General features: G+C 34.4%; 1 protein-coding gene across 1 annotated transcript in view; it reads left to right on the forward strand.

Moving 5' to 3' along the window:
• The window catches only part of TRDN (triadin), a 384,176-nt gene that overhangs the window by 199,951 nt on the left and 160,326 nt on the right, over nt 1-23,899 (forward strand). Inside the window, exon 14 of the mRNA XM_046006499.1 lies at nt 22,596-22,649. Within this exon, the coding sequence (XP_045862455.1) occupies nt 22,596-22,649 (54 nt within the window). The remainder of the gene's footprint in view (nt 1-22,595; nt 22,650-23,899) is intronic.

Raw genomic sequence — 23,899 nt, forward strand, 5'->3', positions numbered from 1 at the left:
TTGGATTTGCATTTCCCTAACAATCAGTGATGCTGAGCATCTTTTCATGTGCATTGTGTTTATCTATATATCTTCTTTGGAAAAATGTCTGTTCAGGTCCTCTGCCCATTTTTTAATTGGGGTTATTTGTTTTTTGCTACTGAGTTGTATGAGTTCTTCATGTATTTTGGATATTAACCCTTTATTGGATAAATGATTTGCAAAATATTCTGCCATTTAGGAGGTTGCTTTTTCATTGTGTTGATGATTTCCATTACTATGGAGAAACTTTTTAGTTCCTTATTGTCCCATTGAATTTATTAGTTCTAACAGTTTTAGAGTGGAATCTTTAGGGTTTTCTATATGCAAAATCAAGTTATTCACAAATGGGGACAAACTTGTTTCTTCTTTTTTTCAATTTGTATGCCTCTTACTTCTTTTTGTTGCCTAAGTGCTCTGGCTAGGACTTCTAATACTACACTGAATAAAAGAAGCAAGAATGGGCAAGAAGAGTTGTCTTCTTCCTGATCTTAGAAGAATAGCTTTCAGTTTTTCACCACTGTGTATTATATTAGTTGCAAACTTGACATATATGGTATCATATTATTTTGAAATATGAAATGTTACTTCTATACTCACTTTGTTGAGATTTTGTTTAATCATAAATGGATGTTCAACTTTATCAAATGCTTTTACTGAATTGATTGAGATGATCATATGATTTTTAAAAAATATTTATTTATTTATTTGAAAGAGAGAGCACAGGGGGAGGAGCAGAGGGAGAAAGAGAATCTCAAGCAGACTCCCCACTGAGAACAGAGCCTGAAGCAGGGTTCGATGTTATGAACCTGAGATCAAGACCTGAGCCAAAAGCAAGAGTCTGGAGCTCAGCCAACTGAGCCACCAGTTTCCCTGAAATGGTTTTTATCCTTCTTTTTAATGTGGTGCATCATGTCAGTTGATTTGTAAATGTTGAACAATCCTTGCATCTCTGAAATAAATCCCACTTGTTCGTGATTTTGTTGAGTATTTTTGTATCTATATTCACCAGAGATACTGACCTGTAATTTTTTTTCCCTGTGGTCTTTGTCTGTTTTTGGTATCGGGGCAGTGCTCCTCATAGAAGGAATTTGGAAGCATTCTCTCTTCTTCAGTTTTTTGGAAGATTTTGAGAAAAATAAGTCTTAAATATTTTTTGAGTGTTTGCTAGATTTCACCAGTGAAGCTGTCTGGTCCTGGACTCTTGTTTGCTGAGAGGGTTTTGATCATTGATTCAATCTCCTTATGAGTAATCTGCCTATTCTGATTTTCTGTTCCTTCATGATTCAATCTTTGATGATCGTATGTTCCCAGGAATTTACTCATTTATTCTGGATGTCCAACTTGATGGTGTGTAATTGTTCATGGTACTTCCTTATGACTATGTACTGCTGTGGTATCAGTTGTAACTTGTCCTCTTCTATTTCTGATTCTATTCATTTGAGTCCTCTTTTCTCTTCTGGCTGAAACTAGCTAAAGGCTTGCCAATTTTATTTGTCTTTTTAAGAGCCTGCTTCATTTCATTAATCTTTTATATTGTCTTTTTGTCACTATTTCATTTACTTTGGCTCTGATTTTTGTTATCTGTTAGTAACTTTGGGTTTTGTTTGTTCTTTTTTTTCTAATTCCTTTATGTGAAGAATTAGGTTATTTGAGATGTTTTTGTTTGGCTTTTGAGGTAGACCTATATTGCTATAAACTTGCCTTTAATATCTACTTTTGTTTCATCCCATATTTTGGGGTATTTTTATTTCTACATATATTTGTCTTAAGGTATATTTAATTTCTCTGATTTTTTCCTGTTGACCCATTGATTGTTCTGTAGCATACTGTTTAATCTTTACATATTTGTGATTTTCCCAGTTTTCTTCTTGTAAATGATTTCTAGTTTTACACTGTTACGGTTGGAGAAGATGCGTGATAGGATTTCAATCTTCTTGAATTTAGAGAGACTTGTTTTGTGGCCTAACATGTGATCTATCTTGGAGAATATTCCGTGTGCCCTTGGGAAGAATGTGTACTCTGCTACTTTGGGGTAGAATATTCTCTGTATATCTTACAAATCCATCTGGTCTAATGTGTCATTTATGACTAATAGTTCCTTATTAATTTTCTATCTGGATGTAAGTGGGGGCATTAAAGTCTCCTACTATTACTGTATTGCTGTCAGTTTCTCCCTTTAGGTCTTTAATAATACTTACTTCATATATTTAAGTGCTTCTATGGTTGGTGCATAATATTTACAAATTTTATATCTTCTTCCTAGATTGATTCCTTTATCATCATATAATATCCTTCTTTGTCTTTTATTACAGTCTTTGTTTTAAAGTCTATTTTGTCTCATATAAGTACAGATACTCTGTTTGTTTTGGTTTCCATTTGCATCGTGTATTTTTTCCATCCATTCACTTATAGTCTGTGCATGTCTCTAGGTATGAAGTAATTCTCTTGTAGACAACATATAAATGAATCTTTTTTGTTTTTTATACATTCAGTTGTTTTATGTCTTTTGGTTGGAGGATTAAGTCTATTTACACTTAAAGTAGTTATTGATAGGCTTATACTTATTCCTATTTCATTAATTGTTTTTTGGTTGTTTTGTACTATCTCTCTGTTCCTTTCTTTTCTTGTGGTTTGATGACTTTCTTAATGTTTATTATGTTCAGATTCTTTTCTCATTATCTTTTGTGTGAACATGTGGTTTCACTTTGAGGTTCACACATAACAACATTATGTATACATATAATTGTTGTCATGTCATATATATGATACTATGTGGTATATATGTTATATATGTTATGTGATATATGTTATATATATGTTACATATATAAAAACAATTTATTTTAAAGCAATATGGCAGTTTAAAATTGAACACATTCAAAAATTTAACATTTTTTAAAAATTTATTTATTTTTTCAGTGTAACAGTATTCATTGTTTTTGCACAACACCCAGTGCTCCATGCAAAACGTGCCCTCCCTATTAAAAATTTAACATTTTTAATTACCCATTTTTGGGTGATTAAACCATGCTTTGTTTTTGTTATCACATTTTAAAATTTTAATTTATTTTATTTATTTCTTTTCTTTTTATTTTGTGTATCTCCTGAGTGCTATAATTATAGTGATTTTTGTTACGTTTATCTTTTAATCTTCAGGCCATCTCTGTAAGTGATTAAGCCACTACCTTTACTATACATTTACCTTTACTGGTGAGATTTATATTTTATATGTTTTCTTGTTACTAATTAGTGTTCTTTTTTTGAACTTAAATAAATCTCTTGAACATTTTTTGTAAGGCTGGTTTAGTGAGGGTGAACTCTTCAGGGAAAAAGTCTGGATTTGAGAGATCTTTCCCGATTGTGGTTCCCTGCTCCAGGGGTGGGGTTTTTGGTAAGACTGCATCTCTACATCTCTCAGTGTGGCCCTTTTATCCTTTGTTGAGGATATGATGTCCCCCTAGTTTTCTGGTTGTTTTCAAAAGAAATTGTTCCATATGTAGATTTGTACTATAGATTTGTTGTGTCTGTGGGAAAGGGTGAGTTCAGGATCTTTGCACACCACCATCTTGAACTGCCCCTGTGAGCTCGCTCTTTATTGGTGAATTTAAAACATAGTACTAGGACTTTTAAGCACAGGCAAAGAATAAACAAGTGGCTCAAATGGTCAGTTATTGAAATTAATCCAGAACTCTAAAATAAAGGAATCTCAGGTGACAGAGGATGATTGACAATGTGTTTATTCAAGGTATTTATGTCTGAATGGAATGCCTCTTTGAAGAGGATACATAAATTATTTCACTTGATCTGGGTCATAACCTTATCAGATAAGCAGCTAGGCCTGAACTAAATCACAAGTATTCTGATTCCTGGTCCAGCATCTTTCCAAGTCTTATCACCTCTTTTCAAAAATAATGTCATATACAAATGGCTATCAGATACATGAAAAAATGTTCATCATCACTAGCCATCAGGGAGATTCAAATTAAAACCACATTGAGATACCACCTCACACAAGTTAGAATGGCCAAAATTAGCAAGACAGGAAACAATATGTGTTGGAGAGATGTGGAGAAAGGGGAACCCTCTTCCACTGTTGGTGGGAATGCAAGTTGGTGCAGCCACTTTGGAGAACAGTGTGGAGATTCCTCAAGAAATTAAAAATAGAGCTTCCCTATGACCCTGCAATTTCACTACTGGGTATTTACCCCAAAGATACAGATGTAGTGAAAAGAAGGGCCATCTGTACCCCAATGTTTATAGCAGCAATGGCCACGGACGCCAAACTGTGGAAAGAACCAAGATGCCCTTCAACGGACAAATGGATAAGGAAGATGTGGTCCATATATACGATGGAGTATTATGCCTCCATCAGAAAGGATGAATACCCAACTTTTGTAGCAACATGGATGGGACTGGAAGAGATTATGCTGAGTGAAATAAGTCAAGCAGAGAGAGTCAAGTATCATATGGTTTCACTTATTTGTGGAGCATAACAAAGAACATGGAGGACATGGGGAGATGGAGAGGAGAAGGGAGTTGAGGGAAATCGGAAGCGAAGACGAACCATGAGAGACTATGGACTCTGAAAAACAACCTGAGGGTTTTGAAGGGGGTGGGGGGTGGGAGGTTAGGGGAACCAGGTGGTGGGTAATAGGGAGGGCACGTATTGCATGGAGCACTGGGTGTGGTGTAAAAACAATGAATACTACTATGCTGAAAAGAAATATGTAAAAAAAAAATGTCTTTTTTTCTTACAGTTTTGAACTATAAAATTTAATATAAATTTTGAAACTATATTACATAGTATTATATATTTTATTTTAGGTGCATATATAATGAAGAGAAAATAAAATTTGTAAAAACTTTCCAATGAATCATTTTGTTAGCTTCTATAAACATAGGCAAATCTTTTAACACAAATGATTCTGGCTTAAAAAAAATAAAACATTAAAAACCACAATAATATTAACAGCTAATTTCTATAGAGCAAATTCATAGAAAATCCCATATTGTTTGACTTAAACAAGAAGGAAATGCATTATTTCACATAAGAAGTCCAAAATAGTAGTTTTCCAAGGCTTTCCTTTAGTTACGTATCTCATTAGGCATAAAAGTAGGACTAATAAAATCACATTAATTATAAATAAAAACAATGATATTGATATAAGAGAAACATATTTACCCCAAAGAACTTTAAATATTTGAAATATCAACCTCTATTAAAATATTCAAATAATGGGGGCACCTGGGTGGTTCAGTGGGTTGAGCCTCTGCCTTCGGCTAGGGTCATGATCTCACATCCTGGGATCGAGCCCTGCATCGGCTCTTTGCTGGGCAGAGAGGCCTGCTTCCCCCTCTCTCTGCCTGTCCCTCTGCCTAATTATGATCTCTCTCTGTCTGTGTCAAATAAATTAAAATAAATAAATAAATAAATAAATAAATAAATAAATAAAATCTCTTTAAAAAAATAAATAAAATAAAATATTCAAATAATGACAACATATATCTTAACCAAAAATAGAAGAAGTCTCCTTAGTTCTACTCTTTTTTTAGTTAACTAAAAATTTATAATTCATTTGATTTTATTGAATTTGATTGCTTCTGTATAAATCTGATCTTGAATTATTCCTAGAATTTTAAAGAAATTATTTAAAGTCTATAATGCATTTTAGTAATTTTAGAATTGGATCATTTAAAGGATTTTTTTAAATCTAGATTTTGTTGTATGTTAGAATATTGTCAGAATAGTTAAACAAATTAATTTGGTGTAAGAAAATCATTCATGTGATTTACATTCAGTGTTATAAACCACTTTCTCAGCTAAAAGAAACTTGCCAGGCTCAAACACAGAAACAATCTTTCAGAGCCTCTCTTGAGATCTAATACTGAGAAATATCTGAAAAGAGAGCATGGATTTCTCTTGCGTATTGATAAGAACAATGGTAACTTTGAATTCAATAAATGGCAAATAATAAAGAAATGCATGAAGAACATAGCATGCCATGAACACAATTGGGACCTACAATTGGGATGATTTTAAAATTAAGATCTTAAGGAAATAAGCAATTTAGATATGAAACAGATCTGAAGGTAGTAATACATAATCTGATATTTGTATGTGGTATGCTCAATCTTATTCAAGCAGTCATTGGCATTTTTTCCTAAAAATTAAATTATATATTGTTTTGAGATGGTAGTTAATCCCTATATCTGCAATTGCTCCTAAAGTTAAAAATCTGTGTATTCCCATATATAATAAAAATATTTGGGTATTCCCAAAATATAACATGAAAAAGACACAATCCCCAAAATGCAGGCATTTGTTTTTTGACATAAAAATTTTATACTAAAAATTTTAGTATTAGAATTATTTAATTTGATACTCTGTAATTATCTTTGGTGTGCAAACATAAAATTTAAATATTCTCCATATGAATATGTAATATAACTGACAGCAATTTGGAAAAAAACCAAAATGGTTCATAGAAAGGTATTTGATACTAATGATAGAAAACAGTAAGTATGTCTAAAGAAATTAGAGTCTGGGGTCAAAATCTGTAAATACTACTACAAATGTTACTACTACTACTATTAGTAGTACTACATGTTCTACTGCCCTAGGTGAACACATTTTTATTGTTTTGCTTCAACACACTAAAAAATAGATAGTGGTATATCATTGTTAATCCTAGGGTAAATTTTTTTCAGGGACTCTTGGGAAGAACAAACCAAGTCTTATTTACTGAGAAGACTCTCATATATACTCATATAAATAATAATTATTACTTTCAGTTTCTTTATCTCACTAAAAATTGAGCTCTTCTTTAAAAAAAGGAAATTTGGAATTGTAAGGTTAATATTTAATGAGTTTGGGAAATATTTAAAAAATTAAATTGTCTAGTATATAATTTAAATATAGGAAACTGAAAATGAAAGATCTATTTTTATAATCCAAATGAGGAATTTCTAAACTTTCTAAATTTGTAGATAATAGTACATTTTCAAATTTATTGATATATTTGAAATACAACATGCATCATTCTCAGAGAGAAGTGTATAATAAGACGTGTATAGTTGTCTTTCATTGCAGAAATAAATTTTAAATTAATGGTATATAATTTTTATATATAGCTAATTAAAATAAATCACAAAAATACATATTTTAATTAATAAGATGTTAATATTGAAACAGATTTATTTATTTATTTTTTAAATATTTTATTTATTTGACAGAAAGAAATCACAACTAGGCAGAGAGGCAGGCAGAGAGGTGGAAGCAGGCTCCCCGCGGAGCAGAGAGCCCGATGTGGGGCTCGATCCCAGGACCCTGGGACCATGACCCGAGCGGAAGGCAGAGGCTTTAACCCACTGAGCCACCCAGGTGCCCCTTGAAACAGATTTATTATAAGATGTACAACAAATAGACTTTCATGTTTCTATCATTTTAAGTGGACAAGAAGTGATTTATAGATGTATCAATTTTTAGGATTTGGGGCAACAATTAAAATTACAATCATTATTTTAGTCTGTATTTAGACATTATTCTTTTCCTTGATGAATTTACATTACATGTTCCATAAAGAACAAACTTCTGTATAAATAGTACATAATTTATATTTGTGTATCTTAATGAATATCAGAGGTATATTTTTAAATAGTGATTTACATGAGAAACCAAATATAGACATTAAGTATTCACAGCAGACAGGTTAATCTTCAAAAATGGCTTATTCAGTCAAAGAAAATATTATATTTAATAGCATGAAAGGGCACTTATGACACATAACCGTCTATATATGGACTTAAGAAACTCCTGGGCATTGTATTCAAAGTTCTGAAAAATTATATTTTCTGCTATACAAACATTTTTTAAAAGTTCAATATTATGAATGAATCTTTCACTGGGAAGATGAAAACATTGGTTTGGGGGTGTTGCTGAGCTGCATTTTCTGCAGACGCAGAGAGAGAGAAAGAGAATGATGATATTTCTCCTTTATCTTCAATCAAGTTAGAGAGCTTCAGAAAACTTGGTATGTGTCCCCTAAAATGGTGACTGGGGGGAGGCAGATTATGTATTAGTTAGTACCTGTCTGACACCTGGAAAAGTCTAAGGTGAGAAATTGTCTTTGAGTGATCCCTAGCAGGAGTTCTTTAGCACCTAGCTAAAAGAGGACTCCCATCACAATGAAACGGCAATCAGGTTGTTCCAGGGGAGGGATTTCAAAGAACCCAAAATAGTGCCACAGGATAGGTAGAGTCTATCAGTTTGAGGCATCTGACAAGGACAAGTTGCACCAAACTCAAGTTACACTTGAGCCAGTCAAGTAAGATTGTGTCCTTTATCCCTATTTCCTCCTCTGTGCTCCTACCCTGGAAGGGAGGAAGGCACAGTGAAGGGCAGAGTGAGGAAAAGGGACAGGAATCCCACATCACCCTTCCCACTTTCAGACTTCCAAGCTCAGGGCAAGCTCAAGCTGAGCTATGGTACAATATTTTTTAAATTTTTTTTTTAGGGGTACCTGGGTGGCTCAGTAGGTTAAAGCTTCTGCTTTCAGCTCAGGTCATGATCTTAGGGTTCTGGGATCAACCCCGCATTGGGCTCTCTGCTAAGCAGGAAGCCTGCTCCCCCCTCCCCCTCTCTGCCTGCCTCTCTGCCTACTTGTGATCTCTGTCTGTCAAATAGATAAATACAAAAAAAGAAAATCTTTGAATTATTTTTTTTAGATTTTATTTATTTATTTGAGAGAGAGAGAGAGAGAGAGTGAGCATGAGAAGGAGGAGGGTCAGGAGAAACAGACTCCCTGCTGAGCAGGGAGTCCCCCCACCAATGCAGCTCGATCCCCAGACTCCAGGATCATGACCTGAGTTGAAAGCTGTCACTTGACCAACTGAGCTACCCAGGCACCCCTATGGTACAATTTTTAACTGGGATCAAAGTTGGGAGCTTTGATATTATACTAAATTTGTATGTTTTAAATGACTAGAAAAAGAGACCTTTGTTTTATTATCTGAACATGACCAAGAAAGCTGTATGGCCTTTTCCTGATTTTATCCAAGAGATGACAAAAAGTAAGTCTAGAGAATGAATTTGCAGTAGTAGTTATTGAAAGAACAAAGTTTCTTTCTGCTTAAACTCATATGAGTACAGCATGTTTTAGTAACTCCTGACATAAAACAGAATTGGCCTTTATTTGTCTTCATCTACTTTTCTCTTTATCTTCACATCCAACCACCCTTTCCCATATAATGTCAAATTCTATCATTTCCTGGAAACTTCTTGTTCCCCAAAGTGCAAGTCTCCTCTTCCTCCTTTGAGCCTGCATAGCACTTCACCAGGACTTTTCTTGAGGTATCTATCCCTTCTATGCTTGCTTTAGTCACATATATTTCTATCTCTCTCCCTAATCTACACATGCCATGAGGATAGAGTTTCTGTATGCATCATTATTTTTCCTTCATGCCACTCCCTCTATGTGGATATACACAATACATTCTCTCTCTCTCTGAATGATAAACTAAAACAATAAAACTATCAAAGAAAAATATGTGCTATTTTAACAGATAAAAGAACATGGGGAGAAGCATGGTAAAATATGAAATTTTTGTTAAAACGAATCTTAAGGAAGGTAAAAGTAAGACTGTCTCCTTGGAAATTATTTAATTCAAAATTCTTTTAAAACTTGAAAATTATAGCAATATAAGAAATACTTGTAATAAGAAATTTTTCACATAGATCTTACCAACAGAGATCAGGCAGGAAGTGGCAACATCATATCGTATCAGGGTTCAAAATATTAGTCTTAGAGACATGGTCTACATTCAAATCCCATCTCAACCAATTTGTAGTTGTGTGATACTGGCAAATAATTCAATGGCTCTTTTCTTCGGTTTCTTCACCCTTAAAAGATATTAATGGGGTGATCCACATGGCACATAGGAAGATCTTGAGCCCACTTCCACCACACACATGCTGAATCTACAGTTACATATGGAACAATTCTTTCTGAAAAATACCTGAAAACTAGCCTAACAGCCCCTTCACAACAGACTATAAAAAGGCCATATTGATATGGGTAGAAGGAGCAGAGATATGTTCTCACCAAAAATCCCACCACAATCGGAGGAGTCTCACAAATCTGGAGCTTCTCCCTGGAAAGTGAGGGGTTTGTGCTCACATAAGGCACCTCAACCCTTGGTATCTGCATCAGAGAGAAAATCAATAGGACTTGGATCCAGGAGACCAAAAGGCTGTTGAGAACTGGGATCATACTCTTTTTTTTTAATTAATTATTTTTATTAACATATAATGTATTATTTACCCCAGGTCTATAGGGTAAAAGTCTCTGAATCATGAGGCTTACACATTTCAAAGTACTCACAATATCACATACCCTCCTCAATGTCCACAACCCAACCACCCTCTCCATACCCTCATGGCAGTTTGTTTTGTGAGATTAAGAGTTTCTTATGTTGCTCTCCCTCCCAATCCCATCTTGTTTCATTTTTTCCTTCCCTGCCACCTCTCAAATTCCTCATGTCAGGGAGATCATATAATAAAGGTCTTTCTCTGACTTATTTCACTCAGCATAATACCCTCTAGTCCCTTCCACATCGTTGCAAATGGCAAGATTTCATTTCTTTTGATGGCTGCCTAGTATTCCATTATATATATATATATACCATATTTTCTTTATCCATTCATCTGTTGATGGACATCTAGGTTCTTTCAATAGTTTGGCAACTGTGGACATTGCTGCTATAAACATTTGAGTGCACGTGCCCCTTCGGGTCACTACATTTGTATCTTTAGGGTAAATACCCAGTAGTGCAATTGCTGTGTCATAGGATAGCTCTATTTTCAACTTTTTGAGGAACCTCCATACTGTTTTCCGGAGTGGCTGCACCAGCTTGCATTCCCACTAACAGTGTAAGAGGATTCCCCTTTCTCTGCATCCTCACCAACACGAACTGAGATCATACTCTTAAAGACTTTGCATGCAGACACATTTCATACAAAAGCAGCACTTTGAAAAATATTTTGACTGTATATGAAGAGGATTCACATTGGGAAGGAAACAAACATCCAGATCCAGGAAACCCAGAGAGTTCTAAGTAAGATGAACCCAAAGAGATCCACACCAAGAATCATTATAACGAAAATGTCAAAAGTTAAAGAGAGAATCTTAAAAGTAGCAAGACAAAAAACAACTTTTTATGTACAAGAGAATTCCCATAACACTCTATCGGCAAATTTTTCAACAGAAAGTTTGCAGACCAGAAAAATGGCACAATATATGTCAAGAAAATATATGCTGAAAGGGGAAAAAAAAATCTAACAAGGAATACTCTACTGAGCAAGATTATCACTCAAAACTGAAGAAGAGATAAAGGGTTTTCCAGATCAGCAAATGCAAAAGGAATTCAATGTCACTAATCTGGCCTTATAGGAAATGTTCAGGAGAGTTCTTTAAGCTGGAAAGAACGGGCACTAATTAATAACAGGAAAACATACGAAAGTGTAAATCTTACTGGTAAAAGTAACTATATAGTAAAGGTAATAGATTAATTACTTGCAAAGATAGCATGAAGACAAAAATAGTACAAATAACTGTAGAATATTTAGTTTATAAAAACACTAAATAGGAGCGCCTGGGTAGCTCAGTGGGTTAAGCCTCTGCCTTCGGCTCGGGTCATGATCTCAGGGTCCTGGAATCGAGCCCCGCATCGGGCTCTCTGCTCAGCAGGGAGCCTGCTTCCCTTCCTCTCTCTCTGCTTGCCTCTCTGCCTGCTTGTGATTTCTCTCTGTCAAATAAATAAACAAAATCTTTAAAAAAAAACACTAAATAAAAATAAGTATGATGTGGAAGCAGAAGCATAAAATGTGTGGCGGAGGGAGTAAAAAGTTAGCGTTTTGGAGGAGTTCAGACTTAAAAACAGACAAATGAAAAGAAGTTCAACATCAGCAATCATCAGGGAAATGCCAAATCAAAACAACAACGAGATTTCACCTCACAATTGTTAGAACAGCTATTATCAAAAGGACAAGAGTTAACAAGTCTTGACTAGGATGTAGACAAAAGGGAACACTTGTGGACTATTTTTAAGAAAAGAACATGCATGCAAAACCCTATGATTAATAGACTTTTTACTGAGGTATAACTGATATAAAACATTATATATAACATATAGCTTAAGGTGCACAACATGATAATTTGATATTTGCATACAGCGTAAGATGAACATGACAGTAAGTCTCGTTACCAGCCATCACCATACAAAATTACCAAAAAAAAAGTTCTTTTCTTGTGATGAGAACTTTTAGGATTCACTCTCTTCACAACCCTCAAGTACGTAATGCAATATTTTTGACGATAGTCACCATGCTGTACATTACATCCCCATAAATTATTTTGTAGTTTGAAGCTTGTACCCCTTGACCCCCTTCACCTGTGGCTCCCAATTCCTAATCCCCCTCCCATCTAGCAACCACCTTTCCATTCTCAGTATCTATGAATTTTGTTTTATTTTTCATTTTGGTTTTTTTTTGAGTCCACATATAAATGAAAAACATGTAGTGTTTGTCTTTTTCTGCCTGACTTATTTAACTTAGCATAATTTCCTTAAGGTTGATCTAGGATGACACCAATAAAAGCAAGAACACCAGACCTGCCTGCTCGCTCTCACATTCTCTCTCTCTCCCTCATTCTCTATCTCTCCCCTGCAACCTCATTGTGTGGCCTCTAATATGCCATGTAATTTCCAAAACTTCTTTGTAACAAAATGTTGTTTTGTTTTTCTTTTTTTTTTTCAAAGTTCCCTGATGGTTATTTCTAAGGGTGTCTTGCCATCATAATACGAACCACAAGGACCAGTCTAGTCACATCAGTTATTGATGGGCTGAGACTGACACCAAAAAAAGTAGGCTTTCTTTTGTCTGCATCTTAATTCAGTTTCACAAATGTTGCCAGGGACTATCTATGTAACAAAAGAAATTCCCTCTCTTTTGTTAATTCTGAAGTTTATTTCCTCCTTTTTAAAATATCCTCTTTCTTTGACCTTGTTGAAACCAACATTATTTGGCTTCTTCTTATACCTTATTACTAATATCTTTCTCAATGGAAAAACAACTTGCGGAGTGCCTGCGTGGCTCAGTCAGTTAAGCGTCTGCCCTTGGCTTAGATCATGATCCCAGGGTTCTGGGAGCAGCCCTCTGTTGAGTTCCCTGCTCAACAGGTTATGTGCTTCTCCCTCTGCCCTCTGCCTCTCTCTGCTTGTGCTCTCTCTCCTGCTCTCTCTCTCTTTAAAATAAATAAATTAATTAAAAAACAAAACAAAAAAAAAACAAAAAAACCAGGGGCACCTGGGTGGCTCAGTGGGTTAAAGCCTCTGCCTTCATCTCAGGTCATGATTTCAGGGTTCTGGGATCTAGCCGGGCATCGGGCTCTCTGCTCAGCAGGGAGCCTGTTTCCTCCTCCTCTCTCTCTGCCTGCCTCTCTGCCTACTTGTGATCTCTGTCAAAGTAAATAAAAATTAAAAAAAAAAAAAAGAAAGAAAGAAAGAGAGAGCACATCTATTTACTGAGATTTCAAGGTGAATTATTTTGACCATAATTTACACTGAAACATTTTTAAAATTTTTATGTTCACTTCTCACATACACCAACCAGATTCTTCTGCCCCAGCCAGATTGAGCAATTATCCCACCTTGCACCCTTTTTTCCTCACCCCTTTTGTGGCTCTATACTCTATTTCTCCTTCAAGAGTTATCTATACCCTGCCTCCTAAAAATTGCCAATACTAAACCTCAGATTACTATACCCTTTGTTTAACATTTTTCATGTAGTGCCCCTAAGGAACGGAATTAATTCTAATATTTAAATGTCGTGGTGCCTTGTTCACAGTAAGCACGTATGCAATAAACATTAAAGAAAAAATGAGTGATAGACTTCAGTAATTATTTGCAGAAATATTTTCTCATTTAATATCAAATTGGGTGTTGTTCATTCCCTACACTCTGTTCAACCTGAGAACAAATTTAGCAGAGCGTGTTTGCTTAAAAATACACTTCTGAATTCTCCCTCAGATTGCTTTATTTAGGACACTCTGTTAAGGATTCCTTCTTTTTGGAAATCATTCTAACTTATCTGTGTAATAAATCTGCATTTTATGAACCTTGCTATTTTTATAAGAAACTTAGATTTTCTTTGAAGCTGATTATAACATCTTCAGATTTTGACATCTGTAGTACTGTAGAGAAAAAAAAAGACTCAATGAGTCTGGGCAATTTTATGAAGATAATTGCTACCCATTTGGTTTACAATTTTCAGGTATATAACAATGATTTTTCAAACACCTTGTCTCCTAATCATTATTCATTTATTCATGCAAAAACATTTACTGAATGCCTTCTCAGTGCCAAGAACTCTGTTAGAGACTGACGATACAAATAAGAATAAAACAGTCTTTACTCTCAGTTTTTTCCTTCACAATTCTTATTATTTTTTTTTTTGTAGGGTTACCTTTACACTTACAATTTTGTTTGTTTACATAACATTTCCAAATTGGGTAATTAGATAAAAAGAGTGTGCATTTCTTATTTTCTAGAAAAGTGAAAAACAGTATGATAATATTCATAGACACTGTTTAGTAATGTTAGAACAATAGCTACTGGTATTTTTTAAGGGCAGAACTGAGATCATCCTGTTCTATGATATCATTTAATGAGGGAACCATTCCCCTTCTATGTGTAAGTTGTGAGTTAGAGGACCTACCAATAGTACCTCGCTTAATTTTTAAGACTGAAATTTTAACTGGAAAGTGTTGCTGAACCATCAGAAATTCTGTTTTCATTGTGTGTGTGTCTGTGTGTGTAATAAAGTCGCTTATAGTCTCTTTCTCTCTCTTTTTTTTTAAGATTTTATTTATTTATCTGACAGAGAGAGAGATCACAAGTAGGCAGAGAAGCAGGCAGAAAGAGGAGGAAAGCAGTCTCTCCCGCCGAGCAGAGAGCCCAATGTGGGGCTCCATCCCAAGACCCTGAGATCATGACCTGAGCCAAAGGCAGAGGCTTAACCCACTGAGCCACCCAGGCGCCCAAGCTTATATTCTCAATAAATTCCTTATTCTCAAAAAAAAAAAAAAAAATCCTGACTTTAAATTTTGTTTTGTTTTGTTTTGTTTTGTGTAAAGAAGCAAAAGCAATCTTTGCTAAAGAAATAAATCGTTTATCATGAGAAAGCAAAAATTTTCTAAACTCTGTAACATTTATTTCAATGAAAACATCACATAGCTACTTGAGTCTTTTTTTTTTTTTTTTGAAGATTTCTGTTTATTGGGTGCCTGGGTGGCTCAGTGGGTTAAGCCGCTGCCTTCGGCTTAGGTCATGATCTCAGGGTCCTGGGATTGAGTCCCGCATCGGGCTCTCTGCTCAGCGGGGAGCCTGCTTCCCTCTCTCTCTCTCTGTCTGCCTCTCTATCTACTTATGATCTCTCTCTGTCAAATAAATAAATAAAATCTTAAAAAAAATTTAAAAAAAAAGATTTCTATTTATTTGACAGAGAGAGAGAGAAGGAAAGAGAGCACAAGCAGGAGAAAAGGGAGAAGGAGGCTCTCCAATGAGCAGGGAACCTATTGTGGGGCTGGATCCCAGGACCCTGAGATCACGACCTGAGCCAAAGATAGATGCTTCACCAACTGAGCCACCCAGGAACCCTAGCTACTAGAGTTTTAAATGTACTAGGAAGTGTATGCTTCTCCTAAGAGAATAGGTCCAGGTTGATGATCAGAATGCTTATTTTTAAAACATTAACAAAGGAATAATTATTTCATGGTAAGGGAGGACTACCAATGTAAGCCTCAGTAATAAAAAGAAATAAATAATAAAAATACTTGCTATCAAAACATAATATAGGTAACATTTTCAAATACTCTTATTAGTGTATTTGTGCTCATAGTAGTGTATTAGTTTTCATAGTCACTAATTTTAGAAAGGTGCTGTAGAAGGTAGAAAGGGACCTGGAGTGAACAGCTGGGGTTCTCTCTGCTTTAGGCAGATCTATCTAGGACTCCTCTAAGACAGGTGTCTTAGAGGTATCTCCAAGAATGCAACCTCAACTCTTCCCATGATAATATTGCATGTCATTGTTTTACTAGCTGTATGGCAGGAATCTTTTTCTTATCCTGATTGAGTCAGCCCTCTCCTTAACATGCCCATGTATATACACACACATATGTATATAGACACATTTATTTTAGGATAGAAGGACAAATGATCTGTGTCTCATTTATAACATTTGTTTATTTCTTAAAAAGTTTCCTTCTTTTAGTCATTTAAATAAATTAATACCTAGGTCTTCAGCTCTAAATTTGAAATTCCCTTCTTACCACATTTAATCCAGACAACCAAGTGATGCCATGAGTGGGGAATGCACATTACTCTAACAGTGAATATTCTTACTGGATTTCAATATTTTTTTCCTACGCTTTATTCTCTCCAAATAATAAAAGGAAAAGCTGATTCTATGTGTAAAAACTATAAATAGATGTTGACTTACATTTAATGAAAACATCAAAGTTCTCTTTTTTTCAAATTAAGCAATGCTTAGAATGATTTTTGATCGAAATGATAGTATGTTTTCTTAAAAAGATTAAGAAAAAATCAAGAGAATATTTTAGCAGACATTGAATAATCATTTTCTTTCTGAATTAAACTCTGTAATGCTAAGATATTAAGTTAAAAACTACTTTGATTCTAAAACAAAATACATTGCTTGATGAAACAAAAATTTCCTGGGGGAATAAGAGAAGCTAAATTATGCTACCTATTGTAAATGATGCTGCCAGTTTATTTAGATTTTTAACCTCTAGCAATAACAGATTATTTTGATAAATTATTCATGTTTCTGCATTGTGCACCTTTTTCAATTTGCATATCTGGCAGCAAATAGGCCCTCCTTTCAGGCTTCAGTCCCCTTGGTCAGACAGGATGGCCAAAGGCTGCTTCATGATTAATTTCATCTCAATAGAGTAATTGTCATACTCAGATGAAGCAATGCCTCTGAAATGCTTTCCTGGAGCTATGAAGTACAAGAGGCTTAGCTTAAGACCTTTTAAGCATATAGTAATTTTTAGCTTAAATGTTAACCTTTCTCTATTTCGGGAGTATCTACATCTAAAAATAGCAAATTAGATTTTATAAGAATAGAAAACAATGATTTAAGGCTTAATTTAGCAATTCATTAGACTGTTGGATGATTTGACTTTAGAGTTTAGTATCTTAGTCAAAAAAAGGATGCGTATATTTTAATGGATCAAGGTTTCATATTGAAGGTTCAAAGTTTAGCTCCTGAACCTGTAAATATTTATTTCTTTTCTGGTTTGTGGAAAAGTTATTAAAGTTTTCTCACCTAAGAACAATCTAAATGATTCCCACTACTAGAATTAACAAGAGATGGCTTTGGAGACTTGTTTTTATTTTCTTTTTTTAGAAAATTAATAAAAGAAAATTGATTTGTAATTGGGTCCTAAAGAAATGTTGATTCATATCATGATTTTAAACAGAATTCCTTAATTTACAAATCCATGCAAATTGTTGTAAATTTGTTTGAAATAGTGAAATTCTAAAAAATTCCAAATTTCAGCCAAGGTCACACTATAATGTAGTGAAAATAAAATTCTGAAATTTAATATTAAAGCACTTTCTACATATCATTTGATAAATGATCAAAGAGAAAAAGAGTTTGACTTAGTTTTTATCATTTTAAAAATGAAACAAAGCCCTAAATTTAATGACTCATTTCAAAATGGTCAATTAGATTTTTTACACTTTTATAATTGGATTTCTTATGCAATCAATTGCTTACATGTTTTTGAGTTTTCCCAGTATTTTGCTAGGTGCTCGAGTTATGAAATTGAGTAAATAACAGTAATCACACGGAGTTTACAAATTAGTAGGAAGCTATAGTTTTATGGGTAAATAATTAAAATATAATCACTGAAATAGAAATCTGTATTGCTGAGTTCAGTGGGCTGGTTATGGAGAAGTGACCAGGATGAAGACTAAGTCATCAGAAACCATTAACTACTTAACCACCTGCTGCCCCTCATTCTCCTGCCTTTGTCAGATTACTCACCTCTCTTTCTTTCAGCTTTCTTTTCTATTTTGCTGTTTTGTGAAGGGATTTAAATATTACTTAGGGATTATTGATTGTTACTTTTGAAAGAGAAAATGATCACTTCCAATTTTTTTTTTTAAGATTTTTTTAAATTTTATTTTTGGGAGAGAGAGGCAGAGAGAGACAGAGACAGAGAGAACACACGCACTCAAGACGAAGGTGAGGGGGACTCAGACAGGAGGGAGAAAAGAGAGAGGGACCAGCGGGGAGAGGGACAAGTGGCTTCCCAGAGCACTGCGAAGTTGGATCCCACAACCACAAGATCACCACTGAACTGAAATCAAGAGTGGAACACTTAACCTACTGAGCCACCCAGTCGCCCCCTTACTTACTTTAAAGAATAAAAACATTAGGGGCTCCTGGGTGGTTCAGTAGGATAAGCATCTGCCTTCAGCTCAGGTCTTGATCCCAGGGTCCTGGGACAGAGTGCCCCATTGGGCTCCCTGCTTAGCAGAGAGCCTGCTTCTCCCTCCCTGCAGTCATTCTCTCTCTGTCTCCCTCACTCTCAAATAAATAAGTAAAATCTCTTTTTAAAAAAGAATAAAAACATTATAAATGTAATTATTTACTTTGAGGGGAACTGGAGGATTGCTTAGAAAATATTTAAAATGTAAGTATGATCACCGCAATACTATTTTTCATCTACTGTCTGTTAGTCAAAGACCAGCACTGAACTCAGTGTAGCAGTCCATTAGCTGTTACAGTTATGCTAAGGGACACGTGGCTGGCTCAGTTGGTAGAACATGCAACTCAATCTCAGGGTCATGAGTTCGAGATCTATACATTGGGTATAGAGATTACTTAAAAATAAAATCTTAATAAAATAAGGTTATGTGAAACTTATACTAGTTGCGCAATGGATTCACACTTCACATTAAAAGAAGCCAGGATAAACAGAGTCCTATAGATGAAAAGTTTATATTAAATGAATATTTAAAGATTTCTTAACAAGATATTTGCATACTCATAATATTTTTTCAGTTTTGTAACTCAGACGATTTCATTTGGCTTCTCTGATTCTTGACAATTTATATAAATACATGTTTTAGGAACTTAAGGATACTAACTTCTCTGATAATTTTCTACTAAAATATTCCCAAGTAAAGTATGCTGACATATTAATGTAAGCCCATCATGTCTCTAATTTTGCAGTCCAAAATAATAGTTATTAATTTCAGAATTATCTTAATCTTTAGTTGAATTTTCTTATCATCTTGCATTTTTATTAAAATCATTGTATTTTATGTCAAAAATATAAATGTAAAAATTATTAAATAAGATCTTGGGAACAATGAAATCATTTGCATTTGTCACAATAAAATTTTCATTTGGGATGCAAGTAGAGGAGATAGAAACACAAAGAAAAATAAGACTGACCATTACTGGACAATTATTAAGGGTGTTAAGTACATGGAGATCGTTATACTTTCTTCTTTAGATTTATAGATATATGAAATTTTTCTTGCTAAAAAGTTAGTTTCTTTGGCAGTTGGCAGTCATAAAAGACAGAACAATTACTTATAATAAAAATTTGTATGAATTTGATGTTTTTTCACTCTTCTGCAATTTTTGGTGTGGCCTCAATACTTTTCATTTGTGATCTCAGAGTTAACTCTCTCCTTAAAGCCTTGTGATTTTGAAAACTGAAATGCCATACACAAACAGATACCAAATCTTCTCACCTCTTCATCTGTCCTCAATAGATTAGAGACTGATGTTGGGTGAACACAAGTTGGCAGACTTGTTGGAAAGCATTTGGTTTTAAACTGTTAATTTTTACTTAAAAGCTTGAGATCAGAGAAGGAGTAGATGGAATTATGGAGGACAAATAATATTTTACTGCTACAGAGTTGAGAATTAGCTCCACTAAAGTCATTCCTTTGTGGGTGGACATTGTCTGTAGAATGACCCCTTTAAATAACATCTTTTACCTGGGAACAGTATCTAGAATGTATCACTGTGCATTAGTGGATGGGTGGATTTGGGGGAGGGGGAGGGATGGAGAGCTATGGCATAGCAGAAAAAAAAAGAGTCCAGAGCGTATAAGCCCTTAAAACATGCCCACTCAACGTGCACACAGCCAGACAGATACTGGGTAGGGTTAGTGAAGGTATAACTCTTAAAAAAAAAAAAAAAAAAAAGATTTTATTTATTTATTTGACAGAGATCACAAGTAGGCATAGAGGAAGGCAGAGAGAGAGAGGGAGAAGCAGGCTCCCCGCTGAGCAGAGAGCCTGATGCAGGCCTCAATCCCGGGACTCTGGAATCTTGACCTGAGCTGAAGGCAGAGGCTTTAACCCACTGAGCCACCCAAGCGCCCCGAAGGTATAACTCTTGAGAGAGAAGACTGTCACCTGTCATGATACTCAAATGGAAAATGCTAAATAGTCAGGGGCATGATCTGCCCCCTGATCACTTAGCGAGGAGGCAGCTGGCAGAGTAACTGAATGATCAACGGGAGAAGTAATAAGGTTTCAAGAAAAGTTCCCCTAATTCACAGTTGGGTACACCGGGTGGTGAGGTAGAATCTTCATTGTGGAGGGATCGTTTTAGGAGCCATGATCTAAGAGAACATAAAGAAGAAAGAGAAGATAGGAAAATCAGTTGTTAAAATTCTAAGGTACTATTTTAAAAAGAAATCATCTTTTTAAAAATCAGGAACTATTTTACAACTCTCTGATATGTTGAGGAAACATCAGAGCAATGTAGATACTTCTGGTGATCTTTTGGACCTATCATTTCATTCTTTCATTTAATTTTTCATTTACCAATGTTTATTAAGTGACTACTGGATGGTAGTCATATAATATAGGCCTAGAGCAATACTGAGAAATACATTAGTTAAAAATTCAATATATAAATATTAAAATAAAAAATAAATTATGATAATTTGACTAATTATTGAGTCTGTTTATTCTGGATGTGACAAAGATTACACTAGCATGAACCTGGCATGGATTTTTCGTCCAGAAAAAAAAATAATAAAGAGATCATAAGTAAAATAAAATCAACTTAATTTTGAAAAAAAAAATTTTCTCTGAATAATAAATAAGTTAATAATAAAAATCAAACATAAATCAAATAATATCTCTTCCATAAAAAACAAAATGAAAAATTGGCTTTATCATAATCTTTGTTATGATATAAATGAATGATTATCTCACCAATAAAAGGTAAGGCATGAATTAGAAACAAAACCTAAAAAACATGAAAATTTGATTCTTTGCAAGTTATTCTGATGCAATCTTATTTTATAACTCTAAAAGTGTAATATTAAATAAGGTGTAATCAACATTTGACGATAATTTTTTTAAATTTTTATTTATTTATTTAACAGAGAGAGTGAGAGAGCACAAGTAGGGGGAGCATCAGAAGCAGAAGGAGAAGCAGGAACTCCGATGTAGGACTCTGTCCTAGAATCCTGGGATTATGGCCTGGGCCAAAGGCAGACCCTTAATAGACTGAGCCATAAAGGCGCCCAACATTTGATGATAATTAAACAAAAGACTGAGAATCTATGTATCTCAGCTACTACATTTACACATAGCTTAGTGTAAACACAAAATAGGTCCAACCAATAGGTGACTAATAAAGGAATAAAGGTCAAGATCTGTAACAAATGACCAAATCTTCCTTCCCATGTTAAGTGATAATTTAATCATTGAAAGCTTACTGAAGATAATCATGAACTGTTATTTAGTGAAATGGGAAATAATCATTGCTTTTTGAAATCTTTATTTCTCCTCTATTTTTTACGCTAACTAATTAAATATACATTTAAATATTTATCGTCTGTGTTTTTGTAGCCTGTTTCTTTAAAGAGAAAATTCTGAAAAAATAAAAACAAAACCCTAAGACAACAAGGAAGAAAGATTCAAAATGAAGTTTTCTAATTCTCTCACAACACATACTGCTGCCCAGGACCACGCTAACGGTGATGGGCATCACAGCAGGACAAGGGATAGCTAACATCCTGAGTCAAAGATGAGCTGGATATTGGTTGCTCTGGGCTTTAACCTCATAATAGTCACTCAGTGAGCTTCTATGAGCCACTTTATTTATGTCTAATGTTCCATCCATTGCAAAAATCTGATAATACAGAAATAATTCACAAAGAAATCTGAGATTTTCAAACTCAGGTGCCCAACAAATGCAAAGTGCTCCGTGGTCAGTTAACAGTGAGGCAAGAAGTTTTGAGAAAAAAAATTTTTTTGTCTCAATAAACCCAATTTCTTAGTGAGCCCCCTAACAATTGTGCACATTTCTTAACAAAAATTCTGAGTGCCAAGGAAAATGTTTTTTATGTTTGTTTTTGATTTTCTAATCTCTTCCTTTTGGGGGGATTAAATATATTTCTGATCTGATACTTCATGGTAATTTACTTATCTTTTTTTCTTTGTAAGATCCAGGGAAAGCTCCTGAAACCAAACAAGGGACTATAATAGTTGCGGCACAAGGTAAACAATAAAACACTTTAAACACTCTGTTTCATTTTTTAAAGAAAAGTGCATAGCACTTTATTGACAAAAGCAAAAGCTGTTTATTGCAGAATAGCACCATCTGCTGGGTTATTATAGAAAATATTGTTGTGTTACAATACATGTTTTGAGTATTTATTTTTTAGTAGTTGGAGGAAAAATGAAGGACCCAAGAATTAGTATGTTGACTCCAAGTTTCAGTCATTGAATCTTAACTTACATTTCTAAACAAAACAAAACAAAACAAAACAAAACAAAAAGATAGATTGATAGATGGCAGATAGAAAGATTGATACAGATATATAAATAATATAAAATTTTCCCAATATTTTCAGTTATAACTTGTAATTTGTGTCATATTAGAAAAGTCAGTCAGAACGATAATAAATTAATATTATTTCATCTATATTAAGACTGCAGAAACTGGGGTGCCTGGGTGGCTCAGTGGATTAAGCCTCTGCCTTTGGCTCAGGGCATGGTCTCAGGGTCCTGGGATTGAGCCCCATATCAAGCTCCCTGCTCAGCAAGGAGCCTGCTTCCCCCTGCCCCTCTGCTTGCCTCTCTGCTTACTTGTGATTCTCTCTCTGTCAAATAAATAAATAAAATCTTTAAAAAAAAAAAAAAAAGACTGCAGAAATTGGGTTCCAGATATAACTACAAACAAATCGCCCTAGTTTGTATAAGTCATCTGAGAAAATCAGTTTCAACAATTACTAATATCTTTGGGCCATTAAAAGTGGTGTCCTTTAAGAGAATTTTAGAAAAATATATAATCAATATTTATCTTTAAATATATATAATAAATCAAAATATATAATCAATTATTTAATCTTCATTTATTTTTTAAAATTTATTTTAGAGAAAGAGAGAGAGCAGGGAGGAGGGATAAAGGGAGAAGGAGAGAGAGAAACTCAAGCAGACTCCCTGCCAAGCATGGAGCCCAACTCAAGGTGCTATCCCAGGATCCTGAGATCATGACCTGAGCTGAAACCAAGAGTTTGATGCTTAACTGACTGGGCTACCCAGTCACCCCACAATATTGATTCTTTAAATCATCAGTTTGGGAAAAGTACTTCTTTAAAATGATTGTCCTATGAAGTTATTTTTTATTTTTACTTTTTAATTTTTTAAAAAAGATTTTATTTATTTTGACAGAGAGCACAAGCAGGGAGAGCAGCATCTGAAATCACATCCTTTGAGAAAGCTATGCTAACTCCTGTGTGTCTCCA

Source organism: Meles meles, chromosome 5 (genome assembly GCF_922984935.1).
Source record: "Meles meles chromosome 5, mMelMel3.1 paternal haplotype, whole genome shotgun sequence".
NCBI lineage: Eukaryota > Metazoa > Chordata > Mammalia > Carnivora > Mustelidae > Meles > Meles meles.